The 23,376-nt window shown below is 51.1% G+C and overlaps 1 protein-coding gene across 2 annotated transcripts in view; it reads left to right on the top strand.

Moving 5' to 3' along the window:
- Positions 1–23,376, top strand: part of Hvcn1 (hydrogen voltage gated channel 1) — a 29,678-nt gene that overhangs the window by 3,143 nt on the left and 3,159 nt on the right. The window contains exons 3-6 of one of the 2 annotated variants that reach the window (XM_023720551.1): positions 100–253; positions 1,630–1,669; positions 17,000–17,284; positions 21,860–21,964. In XM_023720551.1, the coding sequence (XP_023576319.1) occupies positions 1,649–1,669; positions 17,000–17,284; positions 21,860–21,964 (411 nt within the window). In that variant the 5' untranslated portion in view covers positions 100–253; positions 1,630–1,648. The remainder of the gene's footprint in view (positions 1–99; positions 254–1,629; positions 1,670–16,999; positions 17,285–21,859; positions 21,965–23,376) is intronic. The other variant, XM_004635914.3, reaches the window with a different exon arrangement.

Here is a 23,376-nt window from a genome sequence, read left to right as displayed (position 1 = left end):
AAAAAAAAAAAAAAAAAAAAAAAAAAAAAAAAAAAAGCAATCAAAAAACCTGGCACTGTAAAAAAAAAAAAGTAATCAAAAAACCTTCTTTGATTACAGTGGGTCCATCTGGATAATCCCCACCCTCCCATCTAAGGATCCTCTGGGAGAAATTACTCTGCTGACCACTGCCTAAAGAAATACGCAAGGTTCAGAGCAGTGTGTGGGCTCTCATTTGTTTAAGGAAAAAAACACACAGGAAGAGGGAGTGAAAGTGAGTACGGTGTGCTTTGAGGTACAGAACGCCCTCTAAGGCTGCGGAGGGCCCTGGCCAGAGTCCCTGCTTCTGGGAAGGGTGGTTGTGTTGTCATAGTACATTTTCTTGTATTATTTAAATTTTGTACTACATGCATGTGTCACTTATGTTAAAAATAATTTTGAAAAGTAACACATAGTCATTGTAAAAGTTCAGACTTTACAGAAGCAAAGAGAAAGAAAGAAGCCACCCAACCCCCATACCCAGAGTATTCCCTTTTCTCCCAGAGCGAACCACTGTGAAGAGCTTGGCTGTCCTTAAAGACTTAACATTTCTATAGCCTTTACTTACTTACTTACTTACTTACTTACTTACTTACTTACTTATTTTTAGCATAGATGAGTCCCCCAGCGCACACTGCGTTGTAATGGAGTTTTGTCTTACTGTCCTGTATCCATAGATGAAGATCGAGAGGCTGAGCCCTGCAGGCCCCACAGGTGGACGTTTAGATGGTTTCCTGCCTTTCAGGGCAGCCCCAACTGTAGCGCCATGGCTGCATTTCTGGCTTGTGAAATTAGAATGAAATTCGCAGAGGATACCTAGGATGAGCCCCTTGAAAGGCTGCCGTTCCTAGTGCTGTGTGCCTTCCCAGTGCCGTGTGGCCCTGAGGCCAGCACCTATCTGTGGGCCCAGCACACTGTTGTCACCCCGCAGGGCACGCGACACCCGTGAAGCAACCACCCCTCACTCTTCTCTTCCTCCAACCGCTGGCACCCATAGGTCTGCTGCCTTTCTATCTCCCTGGATTTGCTGTTCTGGGCATCTTTTGTCGATGTGCCTCAGAGGATGTGACATTTGTGAGCAGCTGCCTGGCATTGTGTAACGTTTTCTAGGCCCATCCATGTTGCCGGCTGTGTCAGTGCCTTGTTCCTTCTGGTGGGGGTGTGCCAGTGTTAGACCTGGGGTCTGCTTCCACCTTTTGGCCACTTTGTTCCTGCTGCATACTCTCCATAGTAACCAAAAAGCAGAGCCGGTGTCAGGCAGGTCCAAGCTGGGTGCCTTTCCCCCATCCTTTCGGGTGTATCCCCAGGATGCGCATCCTGCTGTGTACACTTGTGAGCTTTGTACTATTCCACTTCTTTTGAGACAGGGTCTCACTATCTAGCTCAGATTGGCCCTGAAGTCACTATGTGGCCCCTGAACTGGCGGCAATCCTCTTGCCTCAGCCTCCCGAGGGCTGGGGTTACAGGTGGGCACCACTATGCCCCAGCTTCCTACTATTTCAGACACCATTAAAATGAATTTATAACTAATCCATAAGCCAAGATTTTCAAGCACATGTTCAGAAAATCACAGCAGGAGGCAGATCTGACGGATGTCTTCTTGTGTTCCAGATCCAGAGGGAGCAGGAAAATGGCATCTGGGGATGACAAGGTAAGTCACCTCAGGTGTCCAGCAGCCTCAAAAGCCCTCCCAGCTCTGAGAAGATAATTATGTTGGGCGATTCCTGTATGACAGAGAGAAAACCCTGTAGAAGGTGTCTGTACCCTACCTGGAGGTGACAAATGTGAAAAGCTAGGGAAGGGCTTCACAACTCCCTGGGTAACCTGGCAATCTGAACCAATAGGTTCGGTTCCTAGCTTTGTGTTTTAATAAACATGAAGCACAAGGCCATGCCCTTCGCCAGTCTAAGCCTCAGTTTCCTTATCTGGAGGGTGACAGAAAGGTTATTTACCACCCTTTTCCTGAAAGACAGTGGAAGGGATGAGACAGCAGTCTCCTAGCACCAGGCCAACCCTGACCCACGGGGCTGAGCACTCCCTTTTATAAGGTAAAGAAACTTGGCAAGGGGAGCTACAGCCATTCATTCAGGACCACATGGCTAGAAATTGGCAGCAGTGGGATTTCCACCTGGCCTAATTCCAGAGTGAAGACTTTACAGCTATCTGGGGTAGGGCTAATAAGCTCTGTCCTTTGGTGTCCTTTGGGGTGCTGGGCTCTTGGGGAGCACAGGTGGCAAAGTGGAGAGGAGGAAGTGTTGGCTTCCCCTCTGCGTTCTTGTGAAGGTTCTGCGGGCCCAGCCAGGGCAGGCTCGGGGTGGGGTGGGGGGAGGTGAAGAGCTCAAGGTAGCAGCTGTGTGGTGGGGCCGAGGCCCCAAAGCCAGCGTGGGTCAGCAGGACCAGGGAATGACAGGGAGGTGACGGCAAGGGAGAGCTTGGATTTCCCACCACTGAGGGGCCTGGTGCTCCATGGCTTCCAGGCTTTGTTAGTACAAAGGGTTGTTTTGAAGAAAGGCAGGGAGAAATAGTAGAGACAGGTCCTTGTTTTGCAGTCCCCCGTGAAATCAGGCAACCAGAGAGCACACAGAGAAAGTGGCTGCTGGTCACCTGTGGTCCCCAGCACACCTGCGTGTATGGAGGTTTTTCACAGGGCCAGCTCAATCCTGACAGCTGTCCTGGGAAAAAACTGACAGTTTGTATCCAGAATCATGAAAATATTCATATCGCAGTCTTATTATGTAATGAATGGGAAAAGAAACAATCCATAAACATAAAAAATATGAGGCAGAAGGATCACAAGTTTGAGCCCCGGCTGTAATTTAGCAACTTAGCATGATCCCTTCTCAGAATAAACCCCTAAGGGCTGAGGATGCAGCTCAGTGGCCTGAAGTGAGACAGTGGGCTCAAACCCCAGTACTGCAAAAACAAAACAAAACAAAAAAAGGATAAGTTTATAGCATTAGATTTTGGAGTATGTTGGATGTTAGATGCTATTTGTTGTGGATGCCCTGTTATTTTATGTGCTATGAAGTACTTTGGTGAGATGGAGTGACGTAACACTGAAACAGACCCATTGAAAGGCACACCCACCTGTCAGAGATGAGAAAATGTGGTTTTAGAGTTGGTGATAAAAGATGCTGAATGTGAGAAGCCATCAAAATGTAACAATGAGATCATTTGACTCCCTGGGCAGCGTGTTGGCCACAAAGAGGCGTACGTGTGGGGCTTATAACTTCAGGAGAAACACACAGAATTGTCTGTGGTCTTTGACTGTAACCCTAGAGGATACAGATTTGAGAAGCAGACAGGTGCTGGAGAAGCTGGGGGTGGCCGGATCGTTAGGAATGTGCTTCTTCTGCTCACATTTACACTGGTATAATAGTAAAAGAAATGGATGTGGGGTGCAGGCCTGTTCCCTGAGGTGCGTGACAGCAGGTAAGGTAGCAGGGGTCCAAGGGAGTCTGTAGGAAGCCGACAGGGGTGTGGTGGGGGCCTCGTCCAGGCCTGGACCAGGACTCCGAAACTGCAGGGAAAGTGGCACCTGGAATACAGAACCTCCTTGGGACACACCAGGGTGAACCCCGGGAGCAGGAGGCTGCCTGTTACTGCAGGGATGGTGGCATTGCTGGGGGCCTGGGAAGATGGGGGCAAATGGCCTCTTCTGGTGAGAGAACATGTTCTTTGGACCCTTGTCAAGCTCGTTGTGTTCTGAAAAGTTTGTCTTCACAGGTTTGCTTTAGAACTCTCCTCCTTTTTGCAGCAGAAGAGCTGTGTGGTAGGAAAAGCTATTATGGTGTTTAGAGGGTTCGTAGTAGCCAGTCCGTGGAGACGGGCTCAGCCCACTGTGGACCCCTGCCCTACTGAGTGCGTCTCTGAGCCTCAGTTTCACTGTTCTGTAAAACAGAAACACCAGCACCAGGGCACAGAGCAATGCAGATTAAAGGAGACGCTACCCTCCAAGTCCTTAGCAAGGTACTCGGCGACAGCCACCAACCACCACAGCCATAGAGGCGGTGTAGGTCTGGTTCATAGAAGCAGTTGGAGAAAGCCACAGAATTGGGCCAGCCAGACTAAAGCACCTACTTAGGCAGACACAGGGGCCAGGGGTTCAATCCCTGGGCCTGCCATGCCCGCCCCGCCCTCTGGGCGCGCTGAGACTATGTTTGAGACTGGGTGTGGTGGCACTCGCCTGTAATCCCAGCACTTGAGAGGCTGTAAAAAGGTGGATCACTACAAGTCTGATCTATGTAATGAGACCCTGTAGACTCTGTACTAAATACGTTAAAAAACAAAACAAAACAAAACACAGAGTTGTCTGTGGTACCATGGTCTCCATCATGCAGGCAGGTTGGACTTGTGGCCCATCAGATGACCATGTTCCTACTGGCACGTGCTGGCCCTCCCAGGAGCCTGCAGCTGGGTGTTCCCAGACATCTGTAGCCCTTTGGCACCTTCAGCCCAGCAGTTCCTACACAGCACCCCTCACCACACCACAGCTGATGAGCTCAGCATCTCCAAGTCCAGGACAGGGGGCTCAGAAGCTTCCAGGTGATTCCGTCATGCAGCCGGGCTGAGAGCGGTGTCCCCTGCCAAAGCAGCTGGGGGCCGGGTGTATTCATGGGCAGTCCAGAAGGCAGAGGGGAGACCAGGCTGGAGACCCAGCTCTGTTTCTCATGGGCTGTGTGAGCTGGGGTTCACCTCTTGGCCTTTCCGTTTCCGGTTACTCCACTGGTGAGTGGAGATGGTTTGCACAGCCTTCACGGGGTGGCTGCACTGTGCGTAACGGGCTGTGCCCAGAGCTCTGGAGCCTGCAGGTCTGCGCTGTCCACCTTGTGAATGTGGCTTCACTGTCATGGTGCTAGGTTGGCAGCTGCTCTGTGGAGGGGGAGGGAAGGGAGAGGAGCACAGTTCTGGGGTTCTGGGCCATCAGGTAGGCTCCTCCACCCATGAACACCCCTCCTGCCGGAACCAGTCAGCCGGCTCGGGGGTTTGTTTTCATGAACCTCAAACTTCCTCCCCACCCTAGAGAAGGAACAATTTCTGTGCTTATTTAAAGACTTCCCTGATCTTAAAAATAGGCATTCCTCAGAACACGCAGCCCCGTGGGGCAGGGAGGCCCGGGCAGGTGGCTCCGGTGTCCCTGTGCGTGAAGCTCAGCTGAGGGGCTCATTCTGTCCTGGCATGTGCTGTGGTTTCTGCTAGGTACAGGAGTCGCGGCATGAGCAGGACCTGCCAAACCTGCACCCCAGGGTGCTTGGGTGACACAGCCCCCCAGGGGTGTAGGGGCCATGAGCAAGCAATGGGGAAGCCTAGCTCCCTAGCTGGGAGGCTTGAGAGGGGCCCAGAGGAGGATAGATAGCGCAGTGAAAGGGCATCACACGTGCCAGGCAGAGGAACCTGTGCGTGCAAAGGCCCTGTAGCTGGAAGGGCCTGACTGCTGTGGCCACAGCAGCAAATATGGAAGATGAGGGCAGATCAGCAGAGCCCAGCGGGCAGAACGGTGTGACCTCTGCAAGGCGTCTGGTTCTTCAGTTTTTTAAGAATAAGGGGAAATCAAAGAAGAGTTTTAAATACAGGAATATGTCAGAGTCCCCAAACCCAGGTTTAGAGCTTCAGCAGGAGGCTCCTATATGTGTGCTCATGGCAGGGTGAGGGTTATTGCAGTTGAGGGACATAGATTAAATTTAGCTAAAAGGAAGAGGCATATGGGCTGAGGGCCTCAGGAAGCAGGGAGCAAGTTTCTGGAGTCCCCTCCAGGGGTCTGCTTGATGCCTCCTGCAGGGAGCAGTGATGTGTAAAGTGTTGGTGACCTCAGAGGCCCCCTGGGGGCTCATCACTCGCAGAGTTTATTAGGGACTGTCATATAGGCTGGCTCTCCAAAGAATGGCAGGAGGACAGCATAAACAGTGCTGTTGGTACCTGGGCAGCGAAGTGCCCTTCCTGGGACTGCTGTCTATGCCGGTGTCCACTGGTCACCGGGCTCTCACATGGCCACACGGGGCTCGGCAGTGACCCTGCATGGCCTGTTAAGTGACAGACTTTGAGGTGGGTTCTGGTTTGGGACTAATGTAGCAAGATCCAGCCAGTACACACATACATTTGTGAGTCTCTTATCAGGTCAAACAATAAGGACTATTTTTTTTTTTTTTTTGAAGGACATTTTAGATTTTGATAGAAGCTGGTTTAAGGTTGATTCCTACCTTTATTCTACACCTGGCATGTCAAACACCCTCAAATATATTTTCAGCTGGGTGTGGTGGTGCACATCTAGAATGCCAGTGTTCAGAAGGCTGAGGCAGAAGGATCATGTGGAGCTCAAGGCCGATCTGAGCTATGTAGTAAGTTCAAAGCCAGCCTGAACTCCATAGAAGGTTCTTGTCTCAAAAATAAAAACAAATTTTTGTTCCAGGGGCTGGGGAGATAGCTTAGCAGCCTAAGTGCCTGCCTGGCAAGCACAAGGACCTAGGTTTGTACCACGTGCTGTGCTGTTCTGCAGGCCCTGAATGGAGCGTTGTGGCGCACACCTGTAATCCCAGCACTGGGGAGGCTGAGACAAGAGGATCAGGATTGCTTGAGTGTAGGATATCAGGGCCAGCCTGGACCATATAATGAAACTCTGTCTTTCTTTAAAACGAGAGTGTAGGGGCCTGCCGATTAGCTCAGTTGTTTAAACACCTGCCTGGGCAAACCCAGTCAGGCTTGCGGGAGCGGGGTTCAATCCCCAGCTCCACATGCCACTCCACGGCCGGCATTAAGGCCGCTTTTGCCAGGCCAAAAAAAAAAAAAAAAAAAATGTATATACCCCACACATACAAAGAAAGCAGAGAATAATGCGTGAGCTCCACGGTCCTCCCACACAGGGACACTCTGTTACCCTGTCCTCTGTGTCTATACAAGTGCCTACCTCCCTTGCCTGCCACCTACCACCGGTTTGTGACCTGCAGTGACTTGAGGCCCGTGTTCTCCCTGTGCCTCTGTGGAATGGCGAGCTGTGCCTCCCGTCCTGTGGGCCTGCGGGGCGGCCCAGCCCCAGGTGTGGGCAGGGGGCAGCAGCTGGCTGTGCCGTGCAGGCTGTATCCCATTTGTGTCCAGGTGGGCTGCGCGGCCCCTGAGGACGGAGGACCAGAGCTCGCCCCGCCTTCTGTGTCCAAGTCCTGGGCCGACCCCAGCTCTTCCCTGCCCGGCAGCGTGTGGCTTCAGAGCCTCCGGCCTTGCTAAGCTGCTACATGAGCTGGCCTCAGCCTCAGCCCACGGTTGGGCGCTACACTGAAATCACGTGTGGAAAGAAGGTAAGGTGTGCTGGTGCGGCACACTAATCGTAAAAGCAGTCTGTCATAGTAGCTGCTGCTGCTCTTGTGTCTTGCTGGAGTTTTGGGGTGAAGGTGGTGGTTCATAAACAAATCAAGTCCCCCAAAACAGCTCTGTAAGGGAATAGGGAAATGGGGACTTGAAGGAGGACCAGGCCCTGGGAATTGGGAGTCGACTGAATTTCTTAAAAAGCCTTTGTCTGCGATTTTCAGGTGGCCTGGAGATAGGGACTGCCCCCCACCCACGGATGATGGCTTCGAGCCTGTGAAAATAGACATTCAGGAGAATCTCTTTCCCCACCCCCATAGGCCTGCTTTCCTCTCATGCCCACCTGGGCGTCATTTGTGTAACACCTGTCACGTGCCGATACATTTACTTTGGAGGGGTAACTGTGATTCTGTTCATTTGTTTGTTAAATACTTATTGGGCCCCTTCCGTGGCTGGAGGAAGAAGGTCCCTGTCACCCCCACCATCTTTATAGCCCAGCACGGAGCACAGACAATATGGAGGAGTAATGGCGCCGTGTGCGTGTGGAAGGAGACCCAGCTGGGGGCAGGTAAGGAAGGTCTACCGCAGGGAGGTGATGCCTGGGCCCAAGCCAGCAGAGGTGTACAGGACAGGGAAGGAGGCCCAGCGTGGAAGCGCATGCCTGTGATCTCTCCTACTCGGAGGATGAGGCAGGGGGGACTTGAGTTTGACCCCAGCCGGGGCAACTTAGTGAGACCTTGTCTCGAAAATGTAGGAAAGGGCTAAGATGTAGCGTAATAGTAAAGAGCTTACCCAGATACACAAGGCCCTGGTTTCAATCCCCAGCAAAAGAAAAAGATAAGAAAAGACACCTAGGCCTAAGCCCTGGAGAACATATAGGGTGAGAGAGGCAGAGGGTGTTTTAGATCACGGTTTCCTGAGAGCGTGGTAGAACCACAGGGAGGTGAGTGTTGCTAGTGAGGCAGAGGCAGGGAGGGCCAGGAAGGAGGAGGCCCAGGGGAAGACGGGCACCTAGGAACCAAGAGTGCAGAGGTGTCCTGAGACCTTGGGGTGGGGCAGGCAGAGCCAGCAGGGCTTGATGGGCTCTGGATAGTGTTGGAGGAGGGGACACCGGCACAGGAAGAGAAATGCATACAGTGCCATGTCCTAGGGGGACACAGAGGGACTGGGGGGCAATTTCAGTGTGGGTCACAGCAAGCTGATGAGCTGGTGGACCTCAGACAGCAGGTGCAGGCTTTGATTTGAATGTGAACAGCACTGAACATACAGGGGCGCTGGTGCACATCCAATTCCAGCAGGGTAGGAGGCTGGACAGGAGGATCCCAAGTTTGAACCCAGCCTGGGCAACCTGGTAACTTAGCAGGACCCTGTCCCAAAATGAAAAAGGACCGAGGCCTTAGCTCAGTGTGAAGGCTTCGGGTTTATTCCAGGTACTCCCAAAGAAGGTGGGAGGTGTCCCCAGACTGAGGACAGAGTCAGGGATGGGGTGTCAAGAAATTGGGAGCCAAGATGGAAGGAGCAGAAATCACTGGCATCAGGGGTGCTCTGGTCATGCAGGCCCTACACAGGATCCTGGGCTTGGAGACTGGATGGTCACCTTCGAGACAGCGTCAGGTTTCGGTGGGAACAGGAAGGCAGGAATTCATGCAGGGGCCACAGCATCCCCACCAGCGACTCCACTGGTGTGGCTGCAAGTGACAGAACCATGCAGAGTCACAGATGAGTCTGTCATCACTCGCAGGGTCTCAGGAGCACTGGGTTGGGGCAGCTGAGCAGGAAAGAGCAATGCCCTGGGTCGGGGTACAGGAGAGGGGGGAGCAGAGCAGAGCTTCGACATGAAGGGATGGACAGAGGAGCCAGCCCGAGGCCGCTGCTGCAGGCTGCCGTGGAGGGGTCACAGGGCCCTATGGCTTCCGGGGCCAACTCACTCGGAGCTCTGCAGCTTCTGGCGTGACTGAGTCTTGACTGAAAACCAGAATTATTTTCTGCTCTGCCGGGCACCGCAAATATTTTCATCCCAAATCACTAAAAGTTGCTTCTTTTACTGGTCACAAAGTTTCAGAAAGAAAAACTTTCCTCTCCTGTAAAGTAGAACTGTGGTTTTTGCAAAGCACCCCAGCTTCCCACTGTGCTGAGAAAGGTCTCGGGTGTTTTCTGGGGGGAAACCATGGCCTGGGGTGGGAGGCGAGGGTCCAGTGTCCTTGGCAGACAGGAAGGTGGGGGCTTCTTCCATGGGTCAGATGTCACACGTGACTCAAGCATCAGTGCCAGTGAAGAGAGAAGATAATAGTGGGCACAGACATTTCAAATGTATGTATGTATTTATTTATTTATTTATGGTTCCGGGATTCAAACTCATGACCTCATGCTTGCCAGGCAGGTGCTGTGTCACTGTATCCCTGGCCCCAACCCATTTCTAATTGGAAATTGCAGTGAGGCTTCGGAAGAGTAAAGAATGAGGGGATAAGCTGGGTGTGGTGGCACACACCTGTAATCTCAGCACTTGGGGGGCTGAAGCAGGAGGATTGCCCCATGAGTTTGAGATCAGCCCAAGCTGCCTTGTGAGTTCAAAACCAGCCTGAACTGCATAGCAGGCTGTGAGAGGGAGAGCGGTCAAGTACCTCGGGGCTGTGTATGTCACAGTGAGGGTCTTGGTATTTAGAGGACAAAAGTACAGACAGGATGGTGGCAGAGAAGGAGCAAACTGGTGGTGAGGAGAGGGACAGAGACGGGCCAGGCCCCTGGTGGGGAGGATGGAAGGCAGTAGAATGCAGGTATTGCCAGGTTATGCAGGGGCTGTAAGCACCCCTTGGACCACTCAGCATCTGGGGAAATCTCAGATCTGGGGCATCCAAGTTACCCAGAGAGGGAGGCAACTGGAGCCAGGTACCCGGATGACCACTGAGGAGCTCCAGCCCTCCACCTGCCACCTCCGGCCGGCCCTGCAGGGACCTGCCCTGCTGCGTGCATTGAAGCTGGTGGGAGCACGGGAGGCGCACGAGACCTAGTGGTCTCTGACCAACTTTGGAGCTTGGAAGATTATAGAAAGAACAGGGAGATCAGAGCCTGAGCTGTAGCTTCTCTGAGCCGAGCCAGACACAGCAGTGCATGCCTAGGACCCCAGCTCCGCTGGAGGCTAAGGCGTGAGGGTGACCAGCTCAAAGCCAGCCTCGGCAACAGCAAGTAGTAAGTCTCTGCCTCACTCTAACTAAAAACAAGAAAAAGGCCCGAGGGTGTAGCTCAGTGTGAGGCCCTGCATTCAATCCCCACTACCTACAAAACAAACAAAAACAAATCTGAGCTTACACCAAGGGTGAATATTAAATTTTACTTTGAAAAGTGTAAAAGATAAGAATAAAATACTATCAAAGATTTATATAGGGGGCCGGGGAGATGGCTCAGTGGAATAAGTGCTTCCCAGGCAAGCACAAGGGCCTGAGTTCAATCCCTGGTTCTGAAAAAAAAAAAAAAAAAAGATTTATATAATTCAAAAAACAAAACAAAACAAAAAGATTTATATAATTAACAACCTGAATTGGCAGCCTTTAACATTTTGTCATATTTTTATAAAATCTTTTGGTAATTTAAAAAGATATTTTGCAGGGGCTGGAGTGATGGCTCAGTGGAATAAGCACTTCCCTGGCAAGCACAAGGGCCTGAGTTCAATCCCCAGTTCTGAAAAAAAAAAAAAAAAAAAAAGATATTTTGCAGATATTGTTCAAGTACATGTACTACATTGTTACCCTGTAGCCTTTACCCCTCCCTGAGGGAATAACTGTCATGAACTTCACTATTGCAAAGTTGGTGTAGTTGGATTTTTTGTTTTTATTTTAAGGTTTTTATTATTTCTTTTTTGGTTACATCCCTGCTTCCTGCTATTTTTAAAATGTTGACACAGGTCTCACTAGGTTGCTAAGTTCCCCAGGCTGGGCTTGAACTTGCAGTCCTCCTGGCGCAGCCTCTCAGCCAGCCAGGACCACAGGTGTGTGCTCCCACCTTGCCCAACTAAATTCATTCTTATGTGTGTATCTAAGGGTAATCGAAGGGCCGGGGAGATGGCTCAGTGGAATAAGCGCTTCCCTGGCAAGCACAAGGGCCTGAGTTCAATCCCCAGTTACGCAAAAAAAAAAAAAAAAAGATTATAGGGGTAATCGACTTGGAGTGTATTGAGCTTTGCACCTACATGATACATTTCCCCATCAAATTTAGACTGTTTTCAGCCATTTTTAAAAGCATTTTTTCCTTAATCTCCATCCAATTCTAGAGGCACTGATATGTGACATTACTTCTTATTGTTGCTGAGGCTCTGGTTGTTTGTTTCGTATATTTTGTTTGTCCTGGTTGGGTTTTTGAGACAGGGTCTTGCTAGATAGCTCAGATTGGCCTTGAACTCCTTGTCTCCCAATGCCACAGTGACAGGCACCACCACACCAGCTGTTCATCTTCTCTTACGGGCATTTTTCTCTCCACTTGGTATTTCCTGTCGCTCTGTCTTTAAGTCCACCGATCTTTTCTTCCGCAGTATCTCATCGGCTGTTAAGCCCAGCAAAAGACTTTTCATTTCTCTTATGCGTTTTTTTTTAGTTCTAGAGAAGCCATTTAAATCTTTTGAGTTTCTATTTCTCTCTGTTGCGATTCTTTGGTATCTCATGAAGAACATGCTTCCCTTGAAATCTTAGTAAATTTGTAGCTATCTTCAGGTCCTTTTTGGCCAGTTTCATTATCCTGGTCCATTTGTGTCATTTGCTAGTTGGTTTTTCTGCTGATTATGGATGGCATTTTTTTGAATCTGTATCTGTCTAATAATTTTTACTGCATCCTGGGCAATATGAAGTCCATGTTGTGGAATCTATTATCTCCCATAAGGGTTTTTAAGTTTTCTTCCAACAGACAGTTAATTTTACTTGGGGATCAGCTTGATCATTTCAGGGGTGTTGTATTTTTTTTTTTTTTTTTTTTTTTTGGCGGAACCGGGGATTGAACTCAGGTGCTTGCGCTTGCCAGGCAAACGCTTATTCTACTGAGCTATCTCCCCGGCTCGGTGTTGTATGTTATGAGTCGGCACCAAAAGAAATGAAGAGAAGACCAATGAATGTAGCTCCAAAGGTCTCACTGAGATTAGTCTGTGAGCCGAGAACCACAGAAGCCTGTCACAGTTACTGAGGGCTAAAGGCAGGCCAAGGACTGTGCGTGACTACTTTTGCAAACACAAACCACTCTCTCTATTGACTGTGGGCATTTACCTAACTCTGAATTTACACAATGCTAGCTATTAACATCTTAGCATAGAGAACAGACAGGGCGCCCTTGGGAGAAGCTGCTCTCTGCAGCCTGGAATCCCAGCTTGCCAGAAATTATAGGAGAGACGACAGCTCTCCTCGGCTCTGTGTAGTGCTCCCTGCTTCCCTGGGACATTAGACTTTCCTCTCATATCTGTATTTCTGTATAGGGTTTTTGTTTTGTTTTGTTTTTTGCGGAACCAGGGATTGAACGCAGGCCCTTGCGCTTGCCAGGTAAGCACTTATTCTGCTGAGCCATCTCCCCGGCCCTGTTTTTAAAGCCTTGCTGGGATGAATTTAAGCTAGCCCTTGCTGTGGGGCTAGATCAGATCTATCTCCTGGGATCTCTTGCCTCAGCCTCCCAGAGCGCGGCAGTGTAGTGTGTGCCACCATGTTCGGTTTAGGCACGCTGAAGGTCTCCCTCTAAGGTGTGCTCTCAGGAGTTTCTACTGAGTGCTGTGGTGTTCACTGAACCTGTGCTCTGGCTGTTGGAAACTCATCTGCTCCAGCCTCTGCTGTGGTACCCGGCTGTGCACGCTCCCAAGGGTGGAGCCTCAGCCCTGTCTCCCTCTTCAGCCCAGAAAATTTCTCCAAGGAGAGCCAAGGGGGCCATGGGGCTCTACCCCAGTGGTTTCTCTTCTCCCTAGAATCGTAGTAAATGTCCTGTTTTCTCCAATTTTATAGTTGTTTATAGCAGGAGGGGTAATCTAGTAGGAGTTACTTTATCATGGCCAGAAGCAGAAATCTTGTTTTTTTATATATGCATACTACATTTTTATATATTCTAAAAACAATAAATAATAATTTCCACGTATTTAAAATGTTACTTACATGGTTTATAATATTCTTCTATATCTACCTTTTTTACTTAACCTACTCCCCCCAACCCCCACCCAAGTACTGGAGATTGAAGCCAGGGTCTTTTGCACTGAAGTACAGCCCCAGTTTTTTTTTTTTTTTTTTTTTCTTCTTTTTTTGGCAGGACTGGGGATTGGACCTGTAGTTGCCAGACAGGCACTTATGCCACTGAGCTATATCCCCAGCCCTGGCCTTTTCCTTTTTTAAAAAAAGTTTTGGGGAGCCAGGGTCTCACCTATGTAGTCCAGGCTGGCCTTGAACACTAGGTAGTCCTGGCTGGCCTCAAGCTTGTGTCACCCTTCCTGCCTCAGCCTCCCTGGGATTCAGCCACCATCATACCTGGCCCTTTCTATTTTGGGATAGAGCCTTGCTAGGTTGCCTAGGCTAGGCTCCCAAATTGTGATCCTCGTGCCTCAGCCTCTCAAGTGTCCTGGGGTTCCAGGTGTGTTCCACCGCACCCCGCTACACTGAACACCCTTGTTCAGATTTGTACATGTTGTTATATTAATTTGGCGACCTGCATAGTTGAGTGTTTCGGAGTGCCTGCAGAGGGCATGGGGCTGTCCTAGAGGTGTGCCGTCGCCCAAGACACACGCAGCCTGCTCTGTGGGAGGAGGCAGACAGTGAGCACACGGGTAATGTCTGCTAGCAAAAGCACAGTAAGAAAATGCAGCAAGAAGGGCGATGGGGTGGCTGTGCATAGTCTTTTAGAAGAGGACAAGTTGAGCAGATCTGCCATGAGCAAGCTGAGGGGCAGGCGGGCATCCTGGGTGGGACAGAATTCTGGGGAGAGAGACCGAGTATAGAGAAGGGCATGGCATGCTCTTGTGCATGTTTTTGAAACTTCTCTACTAGTTATGCTTGGGGAAGGAGTATGGGGAGGCAGCAGGGGCCACCGCAGAAACCCAAGCAAGGGAAGAAAGATCGGCCTGGTCTGGAGACACGAGTGACCCTGTTAAGGGTGTAAAGGCAGAGCCAGCAGAATCACAGTTGGGCAGTGTGGGCCAAGGTAGTAACCGAGACTGGTGCCCACGCCCTTGGCCTGTGGCAGGGAACCAACGAAATGCCTTAAGCTGACATGGACGTGGTTTGAATGTTAGCTGTTGAGGCTGGCATGCAGGCAAGATGGGGCTGGAGTTTGTGTCATCGATGTAGACATGGTGTTTAAAAGTCAGGATGCCCAGCAAAATCCTATAGGGTCTTAGGCTAGAGAAGAGAGGTGGTCAGAGCCGAAGCCCTGGGAATTCCAACACTTAAATGTAAGCAAGGTCTTCTCTTAAGGGATCCACAAGAGACTGGCAGGAAGCAACCACTGGGGAAGGAGAAAAACCAGGAGAGTGAAGGAAGCATTGGAAGGAGGAAAACCAGTGAAGGAAGCCTTTAAAAAAGGAGTGATTTTGATTCAGAGTGGGCACATATGCTACAGAGCAAAGTAGCTCATTCTTTGTCACTGCTATCTAGTATTCCACCACACGCATAGAGAAGATTCATCCTTCTGTTTTGGTTAATGCATATTTGCAGCAAATATTCTAGAACCTGTCATCAGTTGGAACACATGTAGATGAGTCTGTTTTGGATTGTGTCTAGGGAGCGAATCAGGAAATCATTAAGAAAAAGACGCACAACTTCAGCTTGACAAGATAATACTAGGCTGCTTCTGCAAACACTGCTGGTGGTGTCTTTGACTTCAGGCTTTATGAGATGGCATTTAACACCATCACCAACATCAACTAGTGTAGGCCTCAGGGTTCCTCCCAGCCTTGGGCATGACTGTGACTGTGACTTCAGCCTGCATCTTCCCAAGTACTAGTGAGGTTGAGCACTTAGCCCTTTAGGTTTTCTTTGACCTGGCCATTGCCCAGCTTTCTGCAGAGATTTTTTTTTTTTTTTGTGGAACAGGGGACTACACTCAAGCCCTTGCACTTGCCAGGGAAGCACTTATTCCACTGAGCCATCTCCCCGGCCCCAAAGATTTTCTTTATACTTACAAGTTTTCTTAGTAAATCTTGCTATATGAAATACACTGCAGATCAGGCTGACCAGATAACTCAGCGGATTAAAGAGCCTGCTTAGGTAGATGCAGGAACCGGGGTTAGATCCCCAGCTTGCCACTCCAGCCCCTCCCCTAGGGCATGCTGAGATGGCGATTGAGACTGGGTGTGGTGGCACACCTGTAATCCCAGCACTTGGGAGGCTGAAAACAAGAGAATCACTACAAGTCCGATCTGTATAGTGAGACCCTGTGGACCCTGTACTAAATACATTTTTAAAAAAATAAATAAAAAGTACACTCTGGATATTCTCAGTCCATGGGGTGTCTTTGACCTTGGAGGAGGGTGGGGCATATGCGCCCATGGGTGCATGTTACATAAAAGCTTTTAGTTTGGATGCAGTCAAATCTACTTCAGATTTTCTAGTTTTAAGTAATCTTTCCATGTGCTGAAGTCATAAAGATACCCGCTTGTATTTGCTCGAAGACTTGCAATATTTTTTTAGACATAAATATATCATTGTCACAGTATCTGAAATATATATTGTGTGTGGTATGAGGTAGGGACTAGGTTTATTTTTCTTGTATTGGAAAAGGCAGATGTCCTAACTTCTCCAGCCTGTTCCCACTGATGGGGACTGCCACTGCCTCGCCTTGGGCTCCCACCAGGATACAGATCTGTTTGAATTTCCTTTTCCTGTTCCACTGGTCACCTCACCTGAGCTGGGATCCATGTTCGAGTACTTAACAAAAATTTGGTATCTGGTAAAGTGAGCACAGGTGAAGACAAAATCATTTGCTTTTGCTTTGAAGTTCTCTCTCGTTAAACAGCTGTGGAGATAAAATAGCACTGGCTGCGTCAGCTGTGGTCGTTCCTGCCTGCAATCCCAGCAGCCTGGGAGGTCGAGGTGGGAGAATCGCAACTTCAAGATCAGCCTGGGCAACAAGAGACTTAGACTTGGTCTCAAAAACAAAAAAAGGGAAAGGAGGGGAGGTGTAGCTCAGTGCAGAGGCCCTTAGTTCAGCTCTCTGTAACACACACACACACACACACACACACACAGCTTGCTAAATTTAGGAAAAGCTCTATTTGCCACTCACCTGTCCAAGACCCAACGGTGGCATGAAGTGGGAGGGCCCTGTGACTTTCCTGTGACCGTGGGGCACTTTTACTTGTGGCCCTTCCTCCTGCTGCTCCTCAGTGGCACTGCCAGCCCTCAGGCTCTGATGTGGAGCATGGGGGTACTTCCCACAGTTGCTCTCAGCCTGCAGTGGGTCTTCTGCAACTGGGCTGCGGTTCTGACTTCATTGGTTACAGCCAGCCAGACTGCAGGGACAGAGCTGGCGGGGCCTGGGGTTTCCTGTTCCTCACCAGTTCTGCGACCCTGGAATCTAAAAATAAGCACGCTAGAAACCACCGTGACCTCCCGGCCTCTGTGCCCAGGCTGCTCCGAGGGCCCCAGGGCCCGGCCTGGGCCTAGTCCTCGCCATAGTCATAGTGGTGGTGGTGGTGGGCCCAGGCTACCTGGCCTCTCACACTCCCTTCCTGTCCCCCTCGCAGACTGTTACCCGCAGGTCCAAGGTGGCCCGGGCAGAGAGGATGAGCCAGTTCCTGCGGCATTTCACCGTGGCCGGGGATGACTACCACTCCTGGAACATCAACTACAAGAAGTGGGAGAACGAGGAGGACGACGAGGAGGAAGGGGAGGAGGAGGAACAGCCCCGGCCCGCGCCAGCCCCAGGCGAGGAGGGCAGGGATGCCGAGGCTGCCTCCGTCCCTGCGCCTAGGCCTCCCCCGGACTTCAAGGCCAAGCTGAGGAAGCTCTTCCACTCCCACCGCTTCCAGGTAAGAGAGAAGCCTGGGCCTGCTTGGCAAAAGTCAGCAGGCAGCACGGTGGCACCCATCTCTGTCCACTCCATAGATGGTTAGAGGCACTGCCAGGGGCCAGGGGCCCAGGTTGTGAGCAGCAGCAGAGAGTGAGTTAGAGCCCTCTGTGGACAGAGAGGGACAATGTGGGGGGGTCTGTCCCCCATGGGATGGGGACTCAGGCCTGAAAAGGGACAAAGCAAAGCCACAGGCTTGATGGATGGACCATCACAGTTAATGCTCAGTGACATTGCCATGAACTGTCCAGAACAGACAAAACCAGAGAGATGGAAATTGGACTGGTGGTGGGGCTGCGGGTGATGTGTTGCACTTGACGGACACAGACACGGGGTCCCCACCCTGAGTGATGAATGTTCTGGATGGTGGTGATGGTGATGTGACCCTGTGAACATACTTAAAGCCACTGACTTAAAAATGGTGACCAGAGGCTGGGGAGATAGCTCAGCGGCTTAAGCTCCTGCCTGGCAAGCGCAAGGTCCTGAGTTTGATCCCTGGTACAAAAAAAAAAAAAAAAAAAACAGTGACCAGGGAAGAAAGATGGTCACTCTGATCATTTTTATGTTATCTAAATTTACAGCCCCCCTGCCCCTGCGTAAATGAAAGAGTAACTGCTGGAGGCAGAGAAATGCATTTTGTCCACTCCACATACTCTTAGTCCCTGCTGCAAGCAAGGCCCAGGGTCCCCTGCCTGATGCAATCTCATGACCTTGGGGCTTCGGGGTCCTCTTTGAGGAGTAGGGGGAGCACAGAGAGAACTGAGTTTGGCAAGGCCAGTGTTCGTCCTGACACTGTGAAGCACATTCTGATTATGGAGGACAAAGGTGTATATATACACACCCACACACCCTGGGCAGACAGGTACCTGGAGCATGGGAGGCAGTCTGGGGACCGAGCTGTGGGCCTCCGGGTCCCAAGGCTCAAGTCCCTTGGGAAGAGAAAGGAGGGAGGCAGACCCATCCCTCCTATCTTCAACTTTGTTCTGAAGTAAAATAGACAAATTATTTTGGTTGCTTTTCTTCTTGTTCTCTTGTGGTTTAAAGAAAGGAAGCCAACACTCAGCTCCTCGGCTCCGCCCATCCCTCCCCGCGCTGTGACAGGAAAGGAAACGTGGTATTAACTTGTTGGGGTTGAAATCCCAAACCCTCAATTTCAGGAGCAGAAGGAAGGAGGCAGCTTCCTTCCAGCTGCAAGGGAAGCCTCACGCCACCCCCTCCAGATGCCCTGTACCCCCTGAGTGGCCACTCGGCCTGCTGGGGGGTGGGGGCAGCACCCTGAGCCGCGGCCCCCAGAGACATTCCCACTGGGGAAAAGACTGTCACGACAGAAATAATTCATTCTCTCATGGGACAATCGCACTTACCACGTACAGGAAACCTGTCCCTGCCCTCACTGAGAGGATATGAGTCCACAGAGAAGCAGGAACTCCAGGGTTGTCCCCTAGATGGACACTGGTTACCAACAGAAGTCCTCTGCAGGGACATGGGCTCTGTGAGCTCGGGTCAGAGACCTGCTGCACACGGGGCGTTGGAGGAGGCGTTCTGTCACCTGACACACACAGGCTAAGTAAGAGTGCATCCTGTGGGTGGCTCTTAACACCTGTGATCTCCAGAGTTTTTGGTTTTCTTTTGGTGTGGTTTTCTGGTGGTGCTGGGATGGAACCCAGGGCCTGGCCCAAGCTCAGCCAGGCCCACACCCAGCAGTGCCTGGCCTGGGCTGTGGATGCAGGGGCATTTTTCAGACAGAGGGGCTGGGTTTCCAGGGCCTGGCTGGGAAGCAGCTGCTCTGCTAGGGGCCCAGAGAAGGGCAGAAGGCGCCTGGCTCTGCAGTGAGCAGAGAAGAGCAGTAAACAATCGACAGGCCCTGGGGCTGCCCTGGGGGCCTAGTCAGATTGGCCAGGGCCAGGGTGAAAGCAAGGAAAGGATTGCAGTAGGGACTGGGAGGTAGAAGATTTGCTCTCTGATGGGAGAAATTGCAACCTCAAGCCCAGTTGGGCAATTTAGGGACTTACCAAGGATCTGTCTCTAATTTAAAAAAAAAAAAAAAAAATTGTAAAAAGGCAGGGGATATAGCTGGGTATAACGATCCTAGGTTAATCCCTAGTACCACTAGAAACCCCCAAAACATTATGAAGTCCCATCCTTGGGCGGTTTGAAGTGGCCAGAGTGACATGATACAGAGTTATGGCTGCCACTGCTCACACTGGATGGCACAGCTGCGTGGGAAGCCATGAGGGACAGGAGGAGGGGCCAGGGGCTTTGCTGCACCCCATACTCTGCTCGCCAGGCCCTGTGCTGCAGCCACTGCTTAAGGGACGCTCGTAGCCCTGGAAGGTGCTGGGCATGGGCTGACGGGACCCGGATGGTGCTCTACAGGGAAGGGTCAGGGTTACTACCCCCCAGTTCCTTGCTCTTTTCTGTTCTCTGTGACCTGGTTCCATGACTCCCCCCAATCACAGGGCTGCCAGTGTGTGGCAGATTCGGCCCTGGGGACTGGGCATTACAGTTTAGTGGGCTCGAGTCTTTTGTTTGTATTAGTTCAGGTGTGATTCACAGAACACTGACCCTTGGGAAGTGAATACTTCTGTGTATTTTGGGTGTTCCCCATGATCTAGTTCCAGAACATTCTCAAAACAGGTGCTGGTCCCCCATCCTCCTGCAACCCTGGGAACCCCCTGGCTGCACTGTGTGTCCTCCTAGGTGCTGCTGTTCTGGACATGTGTGTCTTACCTCTGCGTGCTTTTGCTCCCCATGATGTCTGCAGGGCCCCTACCAGTGTCACCTGCCTCCTAGCAGACATGTTGGGGCATCACGCTTCATTATGCCAGAAAATGGGTGCCTTCTTAAAAGCTTCAGATCCCTTGGGCTCTAAAATAAAGCCAAGAATTTTTTTAAAAAACCAAAACCACCACCCCTAGAGGCTTCAACTTTTTTTTGGGGGGGGTGGGGCGCGCAGAACTGGGGCTTGAACTCGTGCCCTTGTGCTTGCCAGGGAAGCACTTACTCCACTGAGCCATCTCCCCGGCCCCTTGAATCTGTATTAAGCACTGCATTTAGATGTGTGGAGACTGCGTTCCAGAGTAATTCGCTAGGTCTCCAAACCACGTTATCAAACACGGCACTGAAATAATGAACCACAGTTTCCCAAAGCTTAGCAGTCCATTCTTCCGGCAGGCTCAGCTTGCTTAATTTCAACCTGAGGGCCGGCCGGATAACTCAACAGACTAACGTGCCTGCTTAGCCAGGCACAGGGACTGGGTTTCACACCATGTGTGCGTGCGTGCGTGCGTGCGTGCGTGCGTGACTGCGTGCCTGCGTGCCTGCGTGCCCGAGTGCCCGAGTGCGTGCTGGCCCTGCCCCCAGGGCGCACTGAGCCAGCAACTGAGACTGGGCATGGTGGCTCACACCTATAATCCCAGCATTTGGGAGGCTGAAAACAGGAGAATCACTATGAGTCCAACCTACAGAGTGAGACCCTATAGACCCTGAACTAAATACATTTTTTTAAAAAATGATAATAATAATTTCAACCTGGAACTCCTTGTCTAACAGCAGATACATTTTCAAAGACCAAAATCCACAATCTAGCCAGGCATGGTTGTGCAAGCCTAAAATCCCAGCACTCTGGGAGGCTGCAGTAGGAGGATCACAAATTCTAGCCTAGCCTGGGGACTTTTGGGATTAAGCAAAACAAAACAAAACAAAAAAACTGTAGCTCAATGTGGGCCCCCTGGGTTCAGTCTCTATCAAGCCTCCCCCAAATGGAAACTCCCACTGCTCTGAGAGGGAAGGCCTGGCCCTAAGCAGCTGTCCAGAACCCTGGAGGTAGAGGGGTTCATGTATGGCCTCTGGGACTCCTCTCTCCCTCCACTGCCATTTCCACTGCCTAAGGCTGTTGCCTCCAATCTGCCATCAAAGCCTTTAGCAGTGTCATACCACCGCAGTCACTGGAACCTCCCTGCTGCTACAGTGTGTCCACGGGTCCACGGGTCCAGGGGACATGCTCTCTCATGCTCCAACCATGCCAAAGCCCCTGAGGTTCTGCCCCACTTGACTCTTCCCAGGCTGCCTTCTCCCCTCACCAGTGAGCAGAGCAGGGGCAGGAACTTCACATTCAGGGTGATGCTGCCTGCTGGGTACAGTGACATTACTGCCACCCAATCACCCAAAGAGTAGGTGGAGGTCCCTGCCAGCACTGGGAGCCCCAGGGAAGGGCAGTATCGAGTGACCAAGCATCTGTTCTGAGCATGCCTAGGCTCCAGCAATCCCCAGATGTCGAAAAATACGAACTTTCTTAACATTAGCATTTATTTTTTCCACCCAGGGAGGGGCATTCGGTTTGAGATACTTTTATTAAGCAACAGTGAATGAAAAAGGCAAAGACCAAGTGTGGGGAAAGGTCAGGGGGACTGAAAAGGAGCCAAAGACAGGCTCTGGGTGATAGGCGCGTCCTGTGCTTGCTCCACACCCCGGCGCTGCACCTGAGAGTACCAGGCCCCGGTGGGTCTCATGGTTTCCGCTGCTCCCTGTGACCCAGGTCATCATCATCTGCCTGGTGGTTCTGGATGCCCTGCTGGTGCTGGCTGAGCTCATTCTGGACCTGCAGACCACCGAGCCCGACAAGAACAAATATGTGGCCCAGGTACCGACACCGTCACTGCAGCTCCTCTGCCCTTCAAGGCAGTATGGAGCTGGGAGGCGCTGGGGTGTTTGGTGTTCTTTGTTTCCTGTCTCCTGAGACCTGTACGGTCCCTTCCCTAGAGCCATGGTGACACCACTGCATCAGTTACTGACCATGCCAGGCTCCAGTGATGCCCAAGGGGGCGTGGATGCAGGAGCAGGGTGGACCTTAGGAACATCTTCCCGTGTGCTTTTAGGGAGGAAAAGGAATTATGTGCACACGCCTGTTTCCAAGAAAAAAGGGCAAAAGGAAGCATCAAACCTCCCACTCACCGGCCCCGGCAGCCCAAGTCTGGGGGAGGACGAGTAGTCTTCCCCCCACACACACCGTGTCCCTTAATAGAATTTGTGCTGCTGCCTTCTGTTCCCAAGTCTGCATCATGAAAAATGGCCAATATATCTTTTGCCACATCAGCTTTATTGCTGTACATCCCCAGAGACAGATCCATGCGTTTCTGTCGCCAACATGGTGACTTCATCCCCAAACACATCAGCATGTCTAAGAATAGGCCTCTCCTCAGAACCAGCCTGCTGCTGTCAGACCTAAACCGACGACGGCAGGGCCACAGTCTATACCGCATGGACTCGAAGCCCCTCTCTTGCCCCAGGAATGTCTTCCGAGATGCTTCTGTTTATCTCTACCCTCTTTCCCTCCTCATGACACTGACTTTGTAAATAGTCCTACCAGCCACTCTGTAGGATGCCTCGCATTCTCCATCACCCTGCGCAAATCCAGACAAAAGGCCCTCTCATTTGCAGCCTTCTCCCGGAAGTGCACACTGGAAGTGAGGTCAGAGGCTCCATCAGCAAGGACCGCTCTGTTCTTCAGATGCACCCTCTAGACAGGCGCCGTGGTGCACACCTGTGATCCCTTTGGGAGGCTCAGATGCACCCTCGGGGGGACTTCATGACAGATTGTCTGATATAGGTGGCAAATGCCGGTGTGCCCCATTGTCAGGGCTCCTGTCCCTCTGCAGTATAAGTAGCCTTCCCGGTGACACTTCATTCCATGCATAGGCATCTGGGACTGTCCCTGCCTGAGTCAGTGAATTCACTGGGGACACAGAATGATTTTCCGATTGTCTTTCCCTCCACCTTTAGTAGCTGCTGTTCCCCCACAAGGAAGAGCCCAGTGTGTGCCTGCCTCACCATGAGCTCATGAGTATTGTGTTCCTTGTGTGTAACAGTAATTCTTTATTTTTATTTTTATTTATTTTTTTGGCAGCACCGGGGATTGAACTCAGGCCCTTGTGCTTGCCAGGCAAGCGCTTATTCTACTGAGCTATCTGTCTGCCCCCCCTTTTTTAATTTTTATGTATTGGGTTCAGAGTCTCACTACACAGCTTGGACTTGTAGTGATCCTCCCATTTCAGC

Source organism: Octodon degus, unplaced genomic scaffold, assembly GCF_000260255.1.
Source record: "Octodon degus isolate 3935 unplaced genomic scaffold, OctDeg1.0 scaffold00076, whole genome shotgun sequence".
NCBI classification, from domain to species: Eukaryota; Metazoa; Chordata; class Mammalia; order Rodentia; family Octodontidae; genus Octodon; species Octodon degus.
The sequence above is the reverse complement of the archived record's forward strand: the minus strand, read 5'-3'. Positions and strand labels throughout refer to the sequence as shown.